The sequence below is a fragment of the Biomphalaria glabrata genome, chromosome 18 (genome assembly GCF_947242115.1).
Source record: "Biomphalaria glabrata chromosome 18, xgBioGlab47.1, whole genome shotgun sequence".
Taxonomy (NCBI): domain Eukaryota; kingdom Metazoa; phylum Mollusca; class Gastropoda; family Planorbidae; genus Biomphalaria; species Biomphalaria glabrata.
In genome coordinates this window covers 8,444,299-8,466,747 of record NC_074728.1, presented here as the reverse complement: position 1 = coordinate 8,466,747, position 22,449 = coordinate 8,444,299, and the positions used below count along the sequence as shown (strand labels likewise).

The 22,449-nt window shown below is 33.3% G+C and overlaps 1 protein-coding gene across 2 annotated transcripts in view; it reads left to right on the top strand.

The window, feature by feature from the left end:
• The first annotated feature begins 720 nt into the window (after positions 1 to 720).
• LOC106077992 (paired amphipathic helix protein Sin3a-like) overlaps positions 721 to 22,449 on the top strand; it is a 32,675-nt gene continuing 10,946 nt past the window's right edge. Inside the window, exons 1-23 of one of the 2 annotated variants that reach the window (XM_056016913.1) lie at positions 721 to 824; positions 6,460 to 6,508; positions 6,621 to 6,730; positions 6,847 to 6,979; positions 7,342 to 7,520; positions 8,203 to 8,404; positions 8,802 to 8,846; positions 9,319 to 9,573; positions 13,226 to 13,312; positions 14,675 to 14,827; positions 15,096 to 15,287; positions 15,573 to 15,653; positions 15,754 to 15,872; positions 16,024 to 16,154; positions 16,416 to 16,513; positions 16,602 to 16,718; positions 16,824 to 16,981; positions 17,569 to 17,649; positions 18,261 to 18,444; positions 18,649 to 18,766; positions 19,501 to 19,614; positions 20,351 to 20,574; positions 20,778 to 20,958. In XM_056016913.1, coding sequence (XP_055872888.1) covers positions 6,482 to 6,508; positions 6,621 to 6,730; positions 6,847 to 6,979; positions 7,342 to 7,520; positions 8,203 to 8,404; positions 8,802 to 8,846; positions 9,319 to 9,573; positions 13,226 to 13,312; positions 14,675 to 14,827; positions 15,096 to 15,287; positions 15,573 to 15,653; positions 15,754 to 15,872; positions 16,024 to 16,154; positions 16,416 to 16,513; positions 16,602 to 16,718; positions 16,824 to 16,981; positions 17,569 to 17,649; positions 18,261 to 18,444; positions 18,649 to 18,766; positions 19,501 to 19,614; positions 20,351 to 20,574; positions 20,778 to 20,958 — 2,989 coding nt within the window. In that variant the 5' untranslated portion in view covers positions 721 to 824; positions 6,460 to 6,481. The remainder of the gene's footprint in view (positions 825 to 6,459; positions 6,509 to 6,620; positions 6,731 to 6,846; positions 6,980 to 7,341; positions 7,521 to 8,202; positions 8,405 to 8,801; positions 8,847 to 9,318; positions 9,574 to 13,225; positions 13,313 to 14,674; positions 14,828 to 15,095; positions 15,288 to 15,572; positions 15,654 to 15,753; positions 15,873 to 16,023; positions 16,155 to 16,415; positions 16,514 to 16,601; positions 16,719 to 16,823; positions 16,982 to 17,568; positions 17,650 to 18,260; positions 18,445 to 18,648; positions 18,767 to 19,500; positions 19,615 to 20,350; positions 20,575 to 20,777; positions 20,959 to 22,449) is intronic. The other variant, XM_056016914.1, reaches the window with a different exon arrangement.

Here is a 22,449-nt window from a genome sequence, read left to right as displayed (position 1 = left end):
TTTAACTGTTTGGAATTTAGCTCTGGTCATATGAAGGGAGAGTAATCCTTGAAGTATTATGGGCACGACATTGCCTAAATTATGCCGATGATGTGCCAAAAAAACTAAAAATCAAACCCACTTGAAATACTATTATAGTTTAACCTAATAGTTGATAACGAAATAAACCAACTAGTCACTCCTATATATACTTTAAAACTAATATGTCACATTTCTAGAATATTTATAATGCTTTGATTGTGAGTAAACTTTGTGACATAAACTATATATAGCGCTTCAACGAATGAACTCGATGTAACGTCTGCATTATATAAGATAAGATAAGATGTTGGCTAACAATTTAGAGGCTATTAATTAATTACTAAATCTGAATAGATTTACTTTCCTTTTATTATAAAGAATTAGGCAAAAGGACATTCAGATATTAATTAACATAGATCTATATATAATTCAATCGTAAAAAAAAAACAAAAAAAAAACACTGAAAATTGTAGGTGCGACCCGTTGGGTAAAAATTGGTTGCCCTGAACCTTAACCTCCAAAATATGGTAATTTTTAGGGTTAAAACTAAGTGAACTATTTTCACAATTGCTGTACATTTGAAAATGAAAAAAGTTGTATAGGATTATTAATAAAAATCGAAGATAAAATACACACAATCTTGTAATAAATATATATATTTATGTGGCCATGTAAAAGAAATGCTTAGTCAATATTAAAACTTCTATTAACTCATAAACTTGTTTGAAACTAAATTCTTGTTTTAGAACTAAGTTCAAGGCCAATTGTATTAATAGCTTTATTTTCAGAAGTATGGCGGAAAGGTAATAATAAAATGTTAACAAATGTTCTTTCAATATTTTAACTTTTGAATATGTAGTACTAATAGACCTCAATTGTTTAAAATTATTTGCGGAATGAGATCATTAGCCCGAATCGTAATTGATCTAGACATCTAGCTTATCATCTAAATTTCTACACGATAACATTCACTAAATAACGTTACGATGGCGTCTCTTCTAACTAAAGTTAAATTTAATAAAAGTTGTCTAAAGTCTAAAGTTAAGACTAAACACTAAACTAAAGTTCATTCTTTACTTTCAGTCTGAATAATTGATTACTTTCATTGGTGGTATTGGCTCTTTCCTCGCTCAGTAATTTCCAAAAATCGTAACAAAAGATCTAGGAAAGTTTTTGGAATAATGATCTAAATTAAATCTAGAGGAGGCTCTTATTACAATATTATATTAGTCTTATAGTTTGAACACCCCATCGAATTCTCCTTTTTGAACGGGTCGCTTTTTTTTGTTTGTATTATGTAATTCATTTGTTTTTATGTTTGGAGCTAAAAACGACGTTTTGGGACTGTGCATGTCCAATTTTAGATAAGTGCCGGTAATTTTGTTCCGTTTTTCCAAAGCAGATGGCAGTTATTTAGATTCTCGGTAACCATGTCATGGCCATGTATGTAAAGCTGTTGTTTTAACCTCCCCCTGCAATTCATACCCATATAAGGGATGAAGGCTATATCATGAGCCTGTTTGATCGTAGGCTGATGGGCATATCAAAATAAGCTTCCAAACATCTTTAATTTAGTAAGACATTCCAATCACATTTATACCGTTAGCTGTTAAATAAAATTAAAAAAAGGGGTGCCAAACAAATAATAATGAATTCAGCTCATTCTCCTTTTTGAACACAGCAAAATCGTATTAAGAAATATTATTGGGATTAATAAATCTATGATTTTTTCAATGAATAAACATGACCTAGATAGAGATATCTTGAATATACAACTTAATTATGAAAGAAAAAGTGTGGGCTGCTAATTTGAAGCCAGAGACCATGCCCACTGCATGTGATCACGCAAGATAAGCTGGCGGTGAGGAGAGGTATACACTCAGTGAGTAAAGTCACAAACTATCCAACAGGCAGTGGAGGGAATGGGGGAGAGAGTCATGAAAAGAATTATAAGCATCTATGGGAGGGAGGGGATGTTAAGGTTTCACAAAACGAACATCCAAATTATGAAAACAAGAAGAGGGCCCTTGGATGGGAGTTAAAAGAAAGACAGAGAGAAAATACAAGTAGCCTAGTAGAAAATATCATGTTTATTAAATTAAAATAATTAATTTATAGCTCTATAATCTATACAATTTATTTCTGTCTGATTCTACACATAGATTATATAGGTATTTAAATAAATAAACTATATATAATATATATATATATATATATATTTTTATATATATATATATATATATATATATATATATATATATATATAGAGAGAGAGAGAGAGAGAGAGAGAGAGAGAGTATATGAGGAAATAGACTATAAATACATATTGCAAAAGTGAATCTACTTTTTTACTACAATCTAAATAATTTTTAAGTAACACAGATATAATTTATTAGCAATTACATAGTGGTGTTCACTGTTCAACTAAAGGAGAAAGCCCAAAAACTGCGTTCAAAATAGGAGCATGAGGTGACTCTATTTATTTTAAAATAAAATCTTGACTATGGGTGGTAATACAAAGGAACACAGCTATTTTTATAGTCTTTTAGTTGCAGAATAAGAATCTGCTTTCAGTTTTTTTTGTAAGTTAAACCTTCACCAAATAAAAAAATAAAATAAAAAATTGACCTAGTTCCCGAAAGTCGGTGTTCAGTTATAAGAATCTACCATAGATTTATTTATTCTCTATATCTGATTCAGACTGATTAACTTTGTTCAAGATGAATGGTAATGGAATATTTGAATATAATCAAATATAATGTGAATATTCTTGATTGTAAATTGTAATTTTATCATGATTGTCAGGATCATCATCAATGATCATTAACAGAATGGTGGGTCAATTGATTCAGGATAAGAATTATTATTCAAATTGTAATTCTAGACTGTTTCAGTGTTTAGACTTAGACTAAATGTACTCTAATTTGAAAGGTAGGAGGGGCACCGCTCGACAGGCGACCTGATTACATTGTGACATAATCATCATTGGTTTTCTAATATTCCTTTCATATTGTATAAATTGTGTTTCAGGGAATGAAAGTATTTCTAGTTTTATGGATTATTTTACTAGTGTGCATGTTAAAAATCAGTGGATAGCATGAGTAATATGATAATATGATCCTCAATGAATCTATGTACAAGCCCGCTATCTTGTTTGTTTTTTTTACTTTTCTTGTCATGGCACCAGTGAGCAGTGGCTATTCTGATATTGTGAATTAGAATTAGAGTCTATAGTCTATATTATATTAATCTATCTCTTCAGCAAGAGTGCCTGCAGCACAGTCTAGTGATCTAGTCTATATCTTCAGCAAGAGTGGTGCTAGTATTTAGTTACTGCTTGCTGCCATGATATTCTGTCATTTGCTCATCTCCCAAGAGACAAGAGTTTTGGTGATAAGCTCTCAAGGATGCTTTGGCAGTTTCAGTTTTCTTAGCCCATCTTTCCATTATTCAGGAGTCTTTCATTCTGTAGTCATGCCCTGCTCCCAACTCAGCATCAAGGTGCTATGTAAACATGGCAGGCCCATTCTTGAATAACTTCTGTTTTTTTTTTTCTTACCTTTTTTATATTTAAATTAGGTGGCAGTGTTAGGGCCTTTTGGCTTGTCTTCTACATGCTATATCTATTGATAGCATTAGAGAGAGTTTATCAGAATTAGTCAAATTCTCTCTTTTCTCTCTAAACTTTTCCAATAGGTATTGAACATACTGTAATAATAAATGGCTCCAAATCAACATCAATAATATTAAACTCAGGTGGATCTTAAGGAACAGTCTTAGGCCCACCACTGTTTCTTATTTACATAAATGATCTACCAAATTGCATTAGTTCAGGAGCAAAAGTCAGATTATTTGCAGACGATTGCATAATATATCGGAACAATATACACAACACAAAATAGAAATTTTATAAAAAGAAATAGAAGAATTACTAAAATGGGAATCAAATTAGAGTATGTCTTTCCTCCCAGAAAAATGCCAGTTATTAAGATTAACACACAAAAATAAAGCAAACAAAAACTACTGACTTTATTCATGGTAAACTAGTCACACAGACAAAAAAACTCAAAATATCTAGGTGTAATAATAAATGAAAAGTTATTATGGAATTCCCATATTGATGAAATTATTTAAAATCAAGAAAAACATTAGTCATAAGGGTTTATTAAAAGAAATTTTTACAAATTAAACAAAAAAATAAAATTAAAATGCTACTTAACTTTGTTAGGCCAATATTAGAATAAGCATCAGATGTTTGGGATCCCTCGACTCAAGAAAACATAAAGAAATTAGAGCAAAAATACAAAATAGAACAGTGAGACCTATAACAAACGAATATTCCATTTTGATTAAAGTAACATCATTTGTAAAATCTCTAAATTTAGAGACACTTTAGGACAGTAGAATATAAAGTAAAGTAGTTATAATAACACAAAACACTAAACTATAACTTACAAATAGAAAAACACAACCTCATGAAATACTCAGAAAGACACAAAGATAGACACATTTCTTTTTCCATACGCTAGAACAATGATAAGAATAACTTGGATCTAACTTGGATCTAGCGATGTATATCACAGAACTTTCAATAACGACACCCGTAACGAAATATCAACCTGATTTGACACATTTATGTACTTGCGTGTACTTTAGATGTGTAAAAGTGAAAACTGTATCGCAAACTGAATCTACAGCCAAAAAGCCATCGCTGCTAAAAGAACAATGCAAGGAACTAAGTGTGACTGTCAGGTAGCAGACTAGCTAAGTCTATTTTTAGAAACGTCTCCATCACAGCAAGTCCCGGCAGCTGGCCTGATTTCACAGAATTAACATCATATGACCATAAAAGGCAGCGAGGATGTAAGGATGTGATAGGGGTGGCTTATTTGCAGATGCAGAAGGTTTGAAACAAAGACAAATAAGTTGTAGTAGACAAAATCTTGTCAAGTGAAGTTGTCATTTTTGAGTTGTAGAGCCAGTACCATTATAATATCTAGTTTTATTACGAGCTTGAACCAAGATAGTTAACTTGTATAGTTTTATTGTACATTGTGTAATTCCTAGTTCCAGAATTAAAGCTTTGTATTTATTGTTGAAGGATATTCTTTGTTTGAATTAACAGTTATATTTGAATCTCCGGCATGAAGATCTTGTTTAAGTGTTTAGTAATTGTTCGAATTAGAAATCTGCATTAAATTGTTACTTTAAAAAAAAAAACACATTGTCTAATCAACACAATCTTATTTATAGTAACCTCAAGTCATCTTTACATCGAAACAAAAGATCTTCTCATATCTATGGCACTCAAATACAGAGCCTTAACAGTGACATAAAACACATTAATTCCTATACCCTAAAATCACAGACTATTAGAAAACTTCACACACACGCGACACTGCCCATTCATTTTTTAGACAAAAAATTTAACTTCTGAATGTGTTTATATACTGTAATTAGTGCAGTGGTCTGCAAATGTGACAGTTTCATTAAGATTATACAAAGATATACTTAGCTACTTAATCATAAAAAATTAAATGTGGAACTGTTCTCAACTAAATGAGGGGACTAAAAAAATTGATGCAGAAGTAACTTAATGCAAGTTTTAGGGGTAAAGCTTTGATATTGACAAAAGACAAGATTGATTCATTTTTTTTTTTAATATTAATTTTCTTTTAAAGAAATGTTCTCAAATAAGAATTATTTTAATGACATATAGTGCGAGATATCAATCTCATATGCTAAACAAAAACAAGTTTATTCTTATTAATTTTAAAATATCATTTTGACAGTTAAAAGAATAGAAATGTAACTTCTATGTAACTAAATGAGGCAAACAACATACATTCCTGTTATTGACAAGCTGCAAAAGATTTCAAAATGTTATTATATTATAAGAACCTAAAAGTTTTTTGACAACTCGCAGTTGGAAACAAGAATTTATTCTCTTTTTAAAGTAAAGTTCAAACATAAAATAACAACATTCCTACACTTTTGCAATGTAGTGTAGTGAGCACAAGTTTTACTGAAGAAACTGCAATTATATGGACAATAATTTTAGTTAGCAATTATTATTATAGCTTTTATATAGCGCTACTTTCATGCTTATAGCATGCTCAGAGCGCTTTTGGTCCAATCTCATTTGTGGACCAGTGTGGGGGAGGGGCTATCTAGAAGTTGGTTTTCCGTGCTGCCTTTAGGCGCTCAGTAAACACAATTCTTCCCGAGTCAGGTATCGAACCTCGAGCCCCCTTCTAGGTAGCCAAGCCAAGTTCAAGCGCACTTGGCCTCTCGACCACGCTTCCCACACATATCTATGGAATGAAATCTCCAGGAATGAAATGATAATTAGTAATAAAAATATTGTTTATTAAACATTTCCTAACATTTATTAGCAGTAAGTAAAAAAAAAAAGATTTTTTTTGTTTATATTTCCAGACATTTTGAAAGACTATAAAAGATGCAGAGAAGAAATGATGATGCTCAGGTATTGCTGCTAGTTTTTGTTTTTTGATGTTTAAGTTTTGATATCTTGCCTTTATTAATTATAATTTATATTTTTTGCTAATCTTAATGTATCTGTTTTGTTACTACAACAGAGAAGGATTGCTCAAAATGAGCAGTATCCACCACGTGTTATTCCTGCTAGTGGGCAGAGATTTGGCGATGAAAGTGGGCTGGCAGGTTTAACATTCCCTCTCAATTATCAGTGAGTTGATTTTGAATATTTGAACATTTAAAAAATTTATTAATAGTTCACAAAACCATTATATACTTAAAGTGTTAAAAAAATAAAACCACAATTAATTTTATTTCTTTTTCTAGAATAAATCAACATGGTTCCCACCATGGTCCTGTACCAGGATCTCTCTCACACACTGTGGGCATTGGGTCGACTGGTCCAGTAACAGGAGCCACTCTTCACTCTGGACACCAACCTGGCATTACAGCTAACCAAGTAAGACTATTAGCCCTCTATGTCACATACCTTATGTTAATAAAGACTGTTTATTTTAAGGGGTCAATTCATACAAATTTTAAAAAAATGAATGCTAACTGCATACTATTAGGATTTCTAAAGTATATAATTGAAGAATATGTGTTAACTGTTAAGAAATCAAAAATTTATTTCATTAACAAAATTATCAATCTTAGGGAGGGGGATAACTTGCTTTCTAATCACTTGCAAATTTTGTTAATTGCGAAGTCCTGTTCCCAAAATTTGTTTTATTGGTTACTCTTAAAATTTTTATTTGTAAGATTTTTTCTTGTATAAAGTAAATCATACTCTAAGTAATACAGCAATGTTTTATTTTATAGTCAATGTTGGGTCCACCATTGTCTGGAGGCCAACAGCAACAACAGCAGCAGCAACAATGTCAGCGTCTAAAGGTAGAAGATGCCCTGTCCTACTTGGATCAAGTCAAGCTACAGTTTGGCAACCAGCCTCAGGTGTACAATGACTTCCTGGATATCATGAAGGAGTTCAAATCTCAGACGTATGTTGTTGTTGTTACAAAGCTTATAGCAACTCACTCTGTCCGGTAAAAAGTTTGTACATGTTATTTTTCTTACACCCAATCTTGGATCAAGCGGAAAGTTTGCAAAATTATTTCTTTTACCTGACAATGCAAAAGAATCAATATAAAAATTAACCAATAATTAACTGTTGGTAATTATTTTGTTTGGTATCTCGAACATGGGAAAGAAATGGTATTTGACTGAAATGGTGGTTTAAATTGGTCTCCTTTATAGGTCGCCACTCTAAATTGAAACAAACAAAATATAACTATACAATCTTCTCAAGTCATAAGTACCTAAGTAGCAGAGTGGTTAGCATGTCAGCCCGAGGAGGCGGTAGCCACAAGTTCTAATTCAGTTCATCCCCCCCCCCTTTTTTTTATGCTTTTAAAAACCAATTAAGATCCACCCAGATATCTCTTTCACCACTCCCTCCCCTTCCCATTTCCCCAACTAGTCTAGATAAGTGATAGGATCATAGCGTATTGAGAAAGCTAAAAGCATGAAATAGCGCTAAACAAAAATAATTGGTTAAAATATTAATAATCGATGGCACAGATTTATTGTAGCTGTTCTAGATCTAATACAAGTTTAATTGCATGACTGATCCAATATATGGTGGGAAAAAAATTGAACAATCTTGTTTCTTTTCAAAATTAGAATCGATACACCTGGAGTAATTAACAGGGTGTCAAATTTGTTCAATGGTCACCGAGATCTGATTGTTGGGTTTAACACTTTTCTGCCCCCTGGCTACAAGATTGAAGTCCAGTGTGAGACAATCAATGTTCATCAACCTGGTCAACAGGTCATGTCTATAGCAGCTCTAGCTCAGTCTCAGGCTGCCTCTAATGTCAACAGAGTAAGTTGTTAAGTATTAGCTAGCTGGTTTCATTTAATATCCATTCATTTTTAATAAATTGGTTTGGTATAATAACAAAAATTAATCACATTTTTTAAGATAACAGATTAAAACAGTATTTAAACAAAAATATTTTTTTTTAAATTTTATCCACCCAAAAAAAAATTAAACACCAAAGCCAATGGTTCCTAAACCTTTGGGACATGGCCCAATGACCAGCAAATCTATTCAAAAAATGTAAAGAAGTTTCTATAAAGGGTTAAAGATCAAATGGGGTTTGCACCTTGTCTTTGGATGAAAACTATAAACCTGTGATTTTAAGCTGTTTTTTTTTTTTTAGCACAATTGTCTTGCATTTTAGTGTTAATTAAAAGGTATCAATTATTTTATTTTCTAGCAAAAGTCAGGAATGTCTATATGGGATGTAGCCTTGGCAACTCAGGTAAATTAAAATTTAAAAGATGACATTCATGATGTATGAAATAATTAAAACACATTTTTTTTTTAAATGGGTCATTCCAACAAATCTGTACGAGATTAAAATACAATTTTTTTCACAAGTATGGTCTGCTAGTGTTGAAATAAAAAAAAAGTACTATATTATTAAAGCATGAAATTCATAATCTGTAATATTACATTATATTAGATTCTGCCATTGACTCTTAAACTATAATGGTATTAAAAGCATCAATTAAATTAACTATTAAGTTAATCATTACCACGTTTTTTAACTCATTAAAAAAACTTTCAAAATTATTTCTTAGTGCTTATACAAATAGTTAAGACATTTCAATTAGTTCCAAACATTTTTTCTTTATCTAAATAATGGCAGTCTTTTTTTGTTTGTTGGTAATGACCACATGTAAAGTATAATTCTTTATTTATGTAACTAAAATTTGTCACTTTTTTTTTAGCAAAAGGTTAGCTCAGCCCATCACAATCCTCTCCCTGTGCCCACTCCAGCGCCTGCTGCTGACCACCGGTCCTATCACCAATCCCCCCGGCCACAGGCTGAGCCCACGCCACCCACTGGCCCCCCACTGTCACAGCCACAACCACCCCAGCAGCAGTCCCAACAGCCACAAGCTCAACAACAGCAGCAACAGCAGCAGCCTGGTGGACAGCCAGTGGAGTTCAACCATGCCATCAATTATGTCAACAAAATCAAGGTCAGTTATTAGATGACCTTTAAAAAAGGGCTAAGCAAACTTTTTTTTTTAAACTGAAAAAGAATGTATACTACTAAAAACACTCAGTATGCTGTTATAGGGTATTCCAAAGTGTGACCATCCATGTATTGACTTTTCATGCGACAATTTTTTCATCGCTCGAAAGAATAGACTAATTTAAAGTTTTGAATATACAACATTTCTAGCAAATTTCAATAATATTAATTAGTGTTGGAACTGGATTTAATAATAAAGGTTTAGCAGACTCAATATTTTTGTTCGATCCCTAATAAAATCATTCAAACTCTGTAAATCTAAAATGCTTTATGTTTAAGTTTGATATTACCCTATTGAGGACAAATTATTTTCTTTTTGTGCTAGGTGTATGAAATAATCGGTTAGTTTATTTTATGCAAGTGAAACTTACATTCTCACAAGGTAGTGTGTAAATGAGTGTGATGAATCTGGTGAGATAATTGTGTATAAATGAGTGTGATGAATCTGGTGAGGTGGTTGTGTGTAAATGAGTGTGATGAATCTGGTGAGGTGGTTGTGTGTAAATGAGTGTGATGAATCTGGTGAGGTGGTTGTGTGTAAATGAGTGTGATGAATCTGGTGAGGTGGTTGTGTGTAAATGAGTGTGATGAATCTGGTGAGGTGGTTGTGTGTAAATGAGTGTGATGAATCTGGTGAGGTGGTTGTGTGTAAATGAGTGTGATGAATCTGGTGAGGTGGTTGTGTGTAAATGAGTGTGATGAATCTGGTGAGATAATTGTGTGTAAATGAGTGTGATGAATCTGGTGAGATAATTGTGTGTAAATGAGTGTGATGAATCTGGTGAGATAATTGTGTGTAAATGAGTGTGATGAATCTGGTGAGGTGGTTGTGTGTAAATGAGTGTGATGAATCTGGTGAGGTGGTTGTGTGTAAATGAGTGTGATGAATCTGGTGAGGAGAGCAAGAAAATAGAGGCTAGAGAGTAGAGGGTTCAGCTACGCGAGAGGTAACACAAATCACTTAACTTCCACTCCCTGCACGTGATCCAACCTGTCCTCGTGATGCAACTTCGGGCTGTCGCTGTCCTCTCTGTACTGGTACTTCAAACCACCGCCGTTCCTCAGGCCAAATCAAGGGGCATAACACATGAGGAAAAATGTTTTAAAATAGAATGAGTGTCAAATTAACAACAATATAACATGTAGAACAATATTTGTAAGTTTAAGAACATCAATTACATGAGGAAAATGTTTTAAAATAGAATGAGTGTCAAGTTAACAACAATATAACATGAAGAACAATATTTGAAGTTTAAGTACATCAATAACAATTTATAACTGCTATACTTATACAATTTCTGCGACGAGAGGTCCTGGTTTTCTTTCACAAGAGCCCCCAACTGTAAGGGAACTCGGGTGAGTTCTTTACCACTTACATATGGCTCGATAATCTAGGGTATGATTCTCAATTACACTTGTCAATACTTGCTTAACTCAAATACGAACACTTAGTATACATCAACTCTAACTCCTTATATTCATGAATATCGATAATACTTTAATACTTAATAAGGCACACAATTATATCACTCTTATGAAATACACAAAACACCAGCACCCTACTCAGACCAGGTCAGCTCTCCAACTGCTTGACTGACCGCTAGTAACCAAATTATCCCCCCTTGAAAATCCCGTGATAAAAACAATTCACACACCAACTAATAAAATAAACAAACACACACACAATCTCACATCTTACACACCCACGCTCTTGACATGGTTGTGTGTAAATGAGTGTGATGAATCTGGTGAGATAATTGTGTGTAAATGAGTGTGATGAATCTGGTGAGATAATTGTATGTAAATGAGTGTGATCAATCTGGTGAGGTGGTTGTGGTGTAAATGAGTGTGATGAATCTGGTGAGGTGGTTGTGTGTAAATGAGTGTGATGAATCTGGTGAGATAATTGTGTGTAAATGAGTGTGATGAATCTGGTGAGATAATTGTGTGTAAATGAGTGTGATGATTCTGGTGAGGTGGTTGTGTGTAAATGAGTGTGATGAATCTGGTGAGGAGAGCAAGAAAATAGAGGCTAGAGAGTAGAGGGTTCAGCTACGCGAGAGGTAACACAAATCACTTAACTTCCACTCCCTGCACGTGATCCAACCTGTCCTCGTGATGCAACTTCGGGCTGTCGCTGTCCTCTCTGTACTGGTACTTCAAACCACCGCCGTTCCTCAGGCCAAATCAAGGGGCATAACACATGAGGAAAAATGTTTTAAAATAGAATGAGTGTCAAATTAACAACAATATAACATGTAGAACAATATTTGTAAGTTTAAGAACATCAATTACATGAGGAAAATGTTTTAAAATAGAATGAGTGTCAAGTTAACAACAATATAACATGAAGAACAATATTTGAAGTTTAAGTACATCAATAACAATTTATAACTGCTATACTTATACAATTTCTGCGACGAGAGGTCCTGGTTTTCTTTCACAAGAGCCCCCAACTGTAAGGGAACTCGGGTGAGTTCTTTACCACTTACATATGGCTCGATAATCTAGGGTATGATTCTCAATTACACTTGTCAATACTTGCTTAACTCAAATACGAACACTTAGTATACATCAACTCTAACTCCTTATATTCATGAATATCGATAATACTTTAATACTTAATAAGGCACACAATTATATCACTCTTATGAAATACACAAAACACCAGCACCCTACTCAGACCAGGTCAGCTCTCCAACTGCTTGACTGACCGCTAGTAACCAAATTATCCCCCCTTGAAAATCCCGTGATAAAAACAATTCACACACCAACTAATAAAATAAACAAACACACACACAATCTCACATCTTACACACCCACGCTCTTGACATGGTTGTGTGTAAATGAGTGTGATGAATCTGGTGAGATAATTGTGTGTAAATGAGTGTGATGAATCTGGTGAGATAATTGTATGTAAATGAGTGTGATCAATCTGGTGAGGTGGTTGTGGTGTAAATGAGTGTGATGAATCTGGTGAGGTGGTTGTGTGTAAATGAGTGTGATGAATCTGGTGAGATAATTGTGTGTAAATGAGTGTGATGAATCTGGTGAGATAATTGTGTGTAAATGAGTGTGATGATTCTGGTGAGGTGGTTGTGTGTAAATGAGTGTGATGAATCTGGTGAGATAATTGTGTGTAAATGAGTGTGATAAATCTGTTGAGATGATTGTGTGTAAATGAATGTGATGAATCTGGTGAGATAATTGTGTGTAAATGATTGTGATGAATCTGGTGAGGTGGTTGTGTGTAAATGAGTGTGATGAATCTTGTGAGAATTGTGTGTAAATGAGTGATGAATCTGTGAGGTGGTTGTGTGTAAATGAGTGTGATGAATCTGGTGAGATAATTGTGTGTAAATGAGTGTGATGAATCTGTGAAATGGTTGTGTAAATGAGTGTGATGAATCTGGTGAGGTGGTTGTGTGTAAATAAGTGATGAATCTGGTGAGATAATTGTGTGTAAATGATTGTGATGAATCTGGTGAGGTGTTTGTGTGTAAATGAGTGTGATGAATCTGGTGAGATAATTGTGTGTAAATGAGAGATGAATCTGGTATTGAATTTCAGTTTTTTTTTAAATTTTTATTTCACAGAATCGATTTCAAGGTCAGCCAGACATATATAAGCAATTTCTGGAGATCTTACACACATATCAAAAGGAACAGCGTCTCACAAGAGATGTAATCTACATTTTTTTCTATTATTATTTCTTATGTTAACATATTCACTCTTATTATGATAGAATGCAATGTTTACATTTATTTCCTAATGCAGTACATTGCAATAGGAAGTTACTGGCATGTTTTTAAAAAAAAAATTAAATTAAATTATCTTTCTTGGCTTAGAAGTTTTGACTTTTTGAATCCTAAAGTAGGAGTGAATAGGTTAATAATAATAATAATAATTATTATTACTTAATTTATATAGCGCTTTTAGCAAACATAATGATGGGTTAGGGTTAGAGATGTGTGGGTCAAAAGACAGAATTGAGTCAATGAAAACCTGGCAATTCATTATGAATAGTGAATCTACTCTCTACTTTTGAAACATTGTTTAGAGTGCCAATTTTAATTACTTCTTTTATCTTCATTCACTTGAATTTATTCTTAACCATCCAGTTGCTCACCCTTGCAAGAGTTCCATTTTTCTTGCCAGAGACAACTCTGAGGGGAAAAAATCTAGTCATATTTGATAAATAATGTTCTATTACTGAATAGCAGCTTCAGTCTAGCTCTTTTGCTTGGAATATACTTTTAAGAGTCAGTGGTGGAAATTTTCCTAAAATTTTAGGACTTCCTAAAATTTCCCCAGTGTCATATTTTTCTTAAAGATGAGAAAAGAAAAAGTATTCATTTTTGAGAGAGATGTTGCAGTGACAATTCTAAGTAGTTCATACTGTCTTGACCATTTACATAGCTGCTAGTGCAACAGCAGTAGTCTTCACTTAAGTACTCCCTTCGAATTTGCAAAAAAATTCCATTGCATGCATATTTTTATGTATGCAGTTTTTAAAGTCTGTTCCCATAACTGAAGAGTTTTTTTTATCTATTTTAATACAATAAGATAACTGTAATGTTATATTCTAAATACTTATCTTGCTGTCTTAGATACCTTATCATAGCTAGATCTATAAGTACACCATGATTATCAAAAGTAATGAATAGAGCTAGGTGCCCAGCCCCTTGCATTCTCCTGACTCCCATCATGGAGCTACACTACACACTGGATTATCACTATGTTCCAACACTGGTTCCTAACACTAGAAATTTAAAAAAAAAAGGGCGGGTGCCCTTGTATTTGCTATTTACAAAAGGGTAAGGACCTTAATACTTCCTTAACACTCTTCAACCTTTAAACTTCCTTAACACATTGAAGGTTCTTTAAATACTAATGGCGTAAAAAAATGTATAATCCTTAGTATTAATTTATTATTCAAAATCATTTGGCATAGTGTCTTATTTTCAAAAATTTTAGTTTATTTAACTTTTGTTCTATTACTTGTCTAGTGTGAATTCAGCATTAATATCTTTATTATGGTTCAGGGTGGCAATGTTGGACCCAGCAAACCACTTACTGAGAGTGAAGTCTACCAGCAGGTTGCTAACCTCTTCAAGCACCAAGAGGATCTGTTAGCTGAATTTGGTCAGTTCCTTCCTGATGCTAATGGAGCCTCAAGCTATGGTGTGGCCTCATTTGTAAGTAATAATCTTTTAATTCTACCCTTAACAATATGTACCCATTTCTAGTAAATATTCAACACAAATGATTAGTCATATCTATAAGAAGATTTTAATTCTTCTATCTTTAAATACGTTTTCATTATGAATGAGTTTTTTCTACCACTAAAGTACTAAAGTTTTCAATGTAATTTATTTTGCACATTAAAGTTTTTCAAGTCATTTGTATAAGATGAGAATTATGTATAAAAAAAAGGTACTTAAGGTTTTAAGAATGTTTTTTAAGATCTCAAGAGATAAACTGTTCATTGAACAGGCGGAGTCAACGCTGGGAGTACGTAATGATCACAATCCAACTGTTAAAAAACCTGGTTACACCAGTGGCAAAACACAGACAAACAAAACTGGGACTGCTGTCAAAAGGCCTGCCACCGCTGCCACTGCAGCTCCAGCATCTTCTTACCAACCTCCAGTGAAGGTAAGCTATTAATTTCTTGAATCTTGTAAAAGCATTGTTAAAATAATTTCAAATTTTCACTTGTAACTGAAATTGTCCTTAAAGTAATTAAGGCACAAAACAGTGTAGAGTTTGCTTGTCTATTGAGCAAGCAAGCATTTGAGTGAAAAGATGGTACATCAATATTAGTAGACACTCATTGATGCCAAATAACCTTCTTTGTATATTTTTTTCAATTTATCTTATAATCCTCTTGTTTATGCATCAATATACTTAAATAGCTTAATGTAAATTTCTTTTTTTAAGAAAAAAGGTGTTCCAAAAGATTTCAGTCTGGCAGATGCAAGCAAGACAGGAACTTTGACAGAGTATGCATTTTTTGATAAGGTAAAGTTCATTGTAGTATTTTTTTAGCTTATTTATTAAGATTGTTACCAAAATAAATAATATGGATTTGATGTTTTCACTTTTCTATTACCTTGTTTAGGTACGCAAGGCTTTGCGTCACCAAGAAGTCTATGACAACTTCCTTCGTTCCATTGTCCTGTTCAACCAAGAAATAGTCACCAAGCAAGAGCTTGTCACTCTTGTCAGTTTTTTTCTCTCGTGAGTTGGATTTAAAAAAATTTCTAGCTTTGTTCAAACAAAACAAACTCAACTGTTATAAATCCTAATGTTAATGATCATCAAAAAATGTGTTACACTGGTTGGGTTGTATGTATAGTACATTCAGTTTGTTCTTTGTTTGGCAACACAGAAAGTTCCCAGATTTGTTCAGAGAGTTCAGAGATTTACTTGGTGTCAATGAACAAGGTGGTGGTATTGAAACTGTGCCTCACGGGGCTGCACAGAAAGAAAGGATTAGTGGAGAACTTGCCATGGAAATAGGTAATTGACTTTTTGTCTCGCTGTTTTAATCTGAAAGCTTATATTTTATGAGTTAGTAAGAGCATCTTTTATGAATGTGTTCACACTTCATATAGTCAAGTAATATTTACATTAGTTATATAGTTCATCTGTGTTAATATTGAAATGCAAATCAGTATGTAAAAAACAAATTTTCTTGCGATCTTCCAAATGGCCGACTGAACTTTGGAAGTTAGACTCAGTAGTTATTTTCTGTTTTTAATTCTCTTCTTTCCGTTTCAGATTTCAATACATGCAAGCGATATGGTGCAAGTTATCGAGGTATTCCAAATAAGTTTGTCCCCCCTAAATGTAGTGGCCGCACTGCTCTGTGTAGAGAAGTAAGTACTTTCATTAAAAAAACAACACTACACTTTTATCACTTTTTTAATTACAAAGTTTTGTACTAAGCCCTCTTGTGTTTGACAGGTGCTGAATGATACATGGGTATCATTTCCAACTTGGTCTGAAGACTCTTCATTTGTTACATCGAGAAAAACGCAGTATGAGGAAAATATTTATAAATGTGAAGATGAAAGATTTGAGGTTAGTGTTGCTGTAATTTTTATATTAAAGAACATGTATGCTAAAAAAAAACAATTTGTCTTAGCCAGTTGTAGCTTAGCACACTAATATTTTGTTGTACTACAGCTGGACTATGTGATTGAGACCAACTTTTCAACCATCAAGTCACTGGAGGCTGTTTTGAAGAAGATAAACAGAATGCCCCAGGAAGAGGCAGCCAAATTTAGATTAGACAACACTCTTGGGGGCACCTCGGAGTGCATCAATAGAAACTCCATACATAGGTGAGCAAAATTAAAATGTTTTGTCACTGTTTACTCTAAAGTGGGGTGTATATATATATAGCCACTCAGCTACCAATCAAAACCTTTTGAAGAAGCTGAGCATGGAAACCTTTTCTAACATGTCCACAAAAGAGATTGGAACAGAGTGTGTGTTGAGCAGGCTTTTGCATGAAAGACACACTTTACAAAAATAATTGAAAAGAACACAAATGTATCACTAGAAAATCACTAATACTTGACAAGTACTTGACAAGTACTGTGGAAAACAGCACTAATGATGAGGGTACATTAAATAGGTTCTTATATAATTTTAGTCAAGTTCCTATCATGTTGACTTATTTCTAGGGCAATGGTCAACAAAGTTTGATGTGGTCTTTTTGTTAAATTCACTTAGTTCTAGGACAACTAGGTTTTTATTATGTGGCCAGGCCAGATCAGTTTCTCCAGTAAAGGCAACTATGGGATTTCCGACCACACCTCATTTTACTAGTGACTTAATAGATTCATCAATATAACTGGAGAATATTAGCTTGCTATATCTAACAGAAGCTCCCAAATTTATATCGAATTTCTTATCTGTATTTTAGAATCTATGGAGACAAATCCAGTGATATTATTGAAGGACTTAAGAAAAATCCAGTGGTGGCAGTACCTTTGGTGCTTAGAAGGTAAGTCTGGTATCAATAAAAATGCTTAACCGAAAGGTGTAAGATGCTGCTATAGTAACTAAACCTAGCTCCAGATCTTGCTTCTTTGTTAGTATTATCTTTTAACTCTTATCTTTTGATACCTAAGGAAGTATTACTGATATGATACAATGTTAAAATTAGATGTGCCTTTGAACTATAGTTGACATGTTTCTATGTTCTACTATGTTTTTAAAGTGTGTTATTAGGAATTTGTGCCTGGTCTTGTAGTATGCTCTTTGGGCTATCATCAAGATAGTCCACACTTCATATCCCTCCTGCCATTATTTGAGCTATTAGTAATAATCTTCATTTTTGATGGAACCTCAGAAACTACTACAACAAATAAACACTAGACTCTATGTAGTAACATATAGTGTTCCCATTACAACTGAGTGAATAACTATTCTGGACAACTAAAAGTTAAGCAGAGTATCTTTGCTTGAACATCTTCTCCATCAGCATAAGTGTTAGGAAGTCCTCTTAATGGACATGGGTTGGCTTGGGAAATGTGGATTTAAATTGTCTAGAAAGTTCAATGATGTACTGTAAGAAAATTAGAATGAACACACAATGTGAATTTTTTTGTGTAGGCTGAAAGCTAAAGATGAAGAATGGCGAGAGGCCCAGAAACAGTTCAACAAGCTGTGGAAAGAACAGAATGAAAAGTTTTATTTGAAGTCGCTGGACCACCAGTGTGCCAATTTCAAGCAGCATGACATCAAGGCCATCAGAGGAAAGTCTTTGTTGAATCAAATTGAAACTATCTATGATGAGGTCAGTTTTCAATCCCCAAAAGCATCATAATAGTTATGTTAAATATAAAAATACAATATCTCTTGTATTATGTAATTATCTCTTAAAAAAACAGAATAACTAGTTAATAAATTATTTCAAGCAACCATATATTTTTAATAATATAATTTGCATGTCATTCTTGGGTTACTGGGTTATTAATTATCAACTTTCCCTGTTTTTCAGAGGGCTGACAGTGAAGAGGCCCCACCACAAGGTCCCATGTTAACCTTTGTTTATGAAGATCGTTTATTGATTGAAGATGCTGGCAATCTTATAATTCATCATGTCAAGAGACAGACTGGTAAGTCAGTAATAGGGACTCAGCTGTTTCTGAATGTTGTGTTTATTTACTTTATCAAGTTTATTGTCTGCCTCTTGTGGGATGCTGTTGTACCTAAGAAAAATTGTATAAAATATACACTGGTTTCTCTTGTGCACACTACCTTATGTGGGGACAAATGTAGAAATAGGATTTTATTATTTTTTAAAAATGTTAATTGATAGAAGCTTTATTTATTATATGCTAGATCTTAAGGGTAATTTAAGGACATTTCATATCAATGAAAATATCTCAACAAAACAAATAGATAGTTGAGTCTATATTTATAATACATTTAGATAGCAAGTACTTAATGAGAGTAACAAGAATATTTTTATTTGTTTTGGAAAAAAGTGCTTTTTATTCATGACAATATCATGATTCTGTAAAGCTATAATTATATTTTTATAACTTATGACTATATTGGTGGGAAGGGTGGTCAAGGGGCTACGTACATTTGAACTTGGCTTGTCTTGGCTACCTATGAAGTGGGATCAAGGCTCGACACCTGACTCGAGCAGAGATGTGTTTACTGAGCGCCTAAAGGCAGCACTGAAAACCTTTCTCCCAGACCCCCTCCCCTATGGTCCACAAATGAGATTGGAACATAGCTCTCATGCTTTAAGCATGAAAGTAGCGCTATATAAAAGCTATAATAGATATATATAAAACTGTTTTAAAGGACAAAATTGTCAACAATTTCCAACAATATACAGGTGTGGATAAGGAAGCCAAGACTCGAATCAAGCAGCTGGTCAAACATTTTGTCCCTGATCTGTTCTTTGCTCCTCGGGGTGAACTAAGTGATGATGACGGGGAGGTCAATGAAGGTGAGATTCTTGTTATACTGTAGCATAAGTGGTTTGTTGTAACTTAGTACAGTCTTGTAGTGGCTTTTGAGAATGCTGGTTTCATAGTAAAACCAAGAGACTAGGTTATTTACCATTGTTTTTGCTGTTTTGGTTCATTAACAATACTTAATAAATACACATCTAAACTACTTAGTATTGTAAAGGATAAAATGTACATTTTGTTAGTTAAATTAAGGGACATTACTTGTGGTAGGCCAAAAATAATGTTGTTTAGTTTATTGCTGATCATATGATTTCTGTTTGTGTTTGTTGTGTGTAGGGGCTTTAGACTGTTATGCATCAGTCTTAAATCCTAAGCCATCTTAAAAGAATACTATGCACTGACTTTTAATTATCAACTTATTATTGCTAGAAGTAAGGTTGAAAAAAAATGTTACATTCCAACTAATAGATTTTTTTAATGCGCTCATTTAAAATACAAACACACTTGACATCTCTTTAACTGACCTTTTAGTTAGTAGTTCCTTGAGTTTCTTTAGCAAAATTAGTATAAAGTCAAGTTGTCAGCGATGCATTTTTTTAGTAGTTCACATCCAGAGCACAAGATTAATATTTCATTCTTGGTTCTCAAATTGTACATCCTTATATGTTCTGAAGATAGCTTTAGTATGTCTATCATTTCGTAGATATGGATGTGGATTTGTACATCCTTAAATGTTCTGAAGATAGCTTTAGTATGTCTATCATTTTGTAGATATGGATGTGGATGAGGAAGACTCAGCAGTCAATGTTCAAAGAAACCCAGACAGCAGTAAAAAGGCCAAAGACAAGTCAAGTCAGGAAGTTGAAGAGAAGAAAAAGAAAGTGAATGGAGTCAAAAGTGAATCAGCCGAGGAAAGTGTGAAAAATATTAAGAAGGAAGATGAGGAAGGAGAGTCAGAAAAGAATGGAGGAATAGACGGGAATGAAGATGATCATGTAATTATCTCAACTTTGTTCATTTTATTTTTTTAGTTCAACAATTGTGTTTTGAAGACAAGTTTTGTTGATAATTATCAAGTTACATTTCTCTACATAAAATTACAATCTTTTTTTTTTTTTCACATATATTTTTTTTAGTCCGTTTTCAAATATTTGTTCTAAATAGAAACTACTGCTATAATTTATATTTTTCCCCCCAGGACCGCTACACATTGTTTTATTGCAACTCTACCTGGTACATATTTCTTCGGCTTCACCAAATATTGTGTTCTCGCTTGTTAAAAGCTTACTCCTTGAAACAGAAACTCATGGCCGAAGAAGCTGTGACCAAGAAGGAGAGAAAAGAATCTGTGGCTCTTGCCTTGCGTTTGCGCTCACCATGTAAGTATCTTTATCTGCTGTTCAAAGTAATTTAAAAAAAAAATAGGATGTTAGAATAATGTAATAAATAGATGTCCCATTAATTAGAAGAAAGATAGTGTTCATTAGCTTGCATGGAGACAGCAGTTTGAGCCTTTGATGGTTACCTTATTTGCTAACAGCTATATTCTTCTATGCCTAATTTGGTCTATAACTTTGGAGGGTCTTACGCTGTCCTCCTGTATGCTTGCCAAAAAAAGAAGACCCTTACCATACTGTCATCCCATACGGGATAGGTGTCTTACCCATGTTGCAACTGGGTCTGTGTAATCATGTGCAAAACTGCACTCATCCTTAACATTCATACTCTTTGAGACTAGTGAAAGAAACAAGATATTTCTTTATCATCTAAAATGTTGTCAACCATTATTAATTATCTTTATAACTAAATGTTATGGGCTTCCTTTTCCACATGGCTTTTAGCTACTCAGGCATTCTATTAATGCATAAAGCCTTCACTAGTAAATTGCTAGTTTCAATTCCAGTAGACTGCATAAAGTAATGGTTGCATGATTAAAAGATTTTAGACTTGGATTATAATGTGCCACTCAATGAGTCGCAGGGTGAAGGAGGATTTAAGTCTTAAGTATATTTTAGGCTAGTTAGTTTTCAAAGTATATTAGACAAGTTTGCCATAATTGAGCTAATCAAGTAACTTGGAAGTTATTAGCTCATGGGAATTGTTTCTGATCCAAAAATATAAATTTTTTTTAGTTCTTTTTATAGTTCTCTTCGTTTTCTCTAAAAGTTATTTTCTTACCAATACATATTTGTAGCTTATCAATGTACACATAAAGCTATAGAAATGAAGGTTGACTGTAATGCATTGTACAGCGTGGGCAACAAAAAATATATTTAAAAAATTTTTCTCTAATTACTTCAGTTTTTGAAAAATATAAATATACAAACATAGTAGAACACAGTTTAAAGTAGGCAAAGACAAAGTAAAATTATATCTTATTTATTTATATTCCAAAAAATAACTTCAAAATATGCAAGCATAAGGGTGATAGAAGGATGGAGGGTGTGTCTTTGAGAAGGTCTGGAGATTGATTTACAATCAATAGTGGCTTTGATATCTGTGATGTTTGATAAAAACAGAAATACATGAAATAGCGAAAGGAATGTCTGAATTGGTCTATTGCTGACTCAGATTAACTAAACATATTGGCAAGATAAGTCATGTGATAGCCAGCTTGACTTATCCTATCACCCTTATTAGTCATTGCTGTTCCAATGAGACATCAGGGTTTGATAAAAGAGAGCTGCTGTCAGATAACCTAGATCTAAATTTCTGACTAGATTATAACACATCATTATATTCTTGGCTGGATTTGCTACAGTACAGACTGCAGCTGCACAGGGCCTCCCTCTGAAAAGGTCTCACATTAAACAAATATATACATTTTAACAAGATATGTTTGTTAAAGAAAAGAAAATAAGAAAATGAAA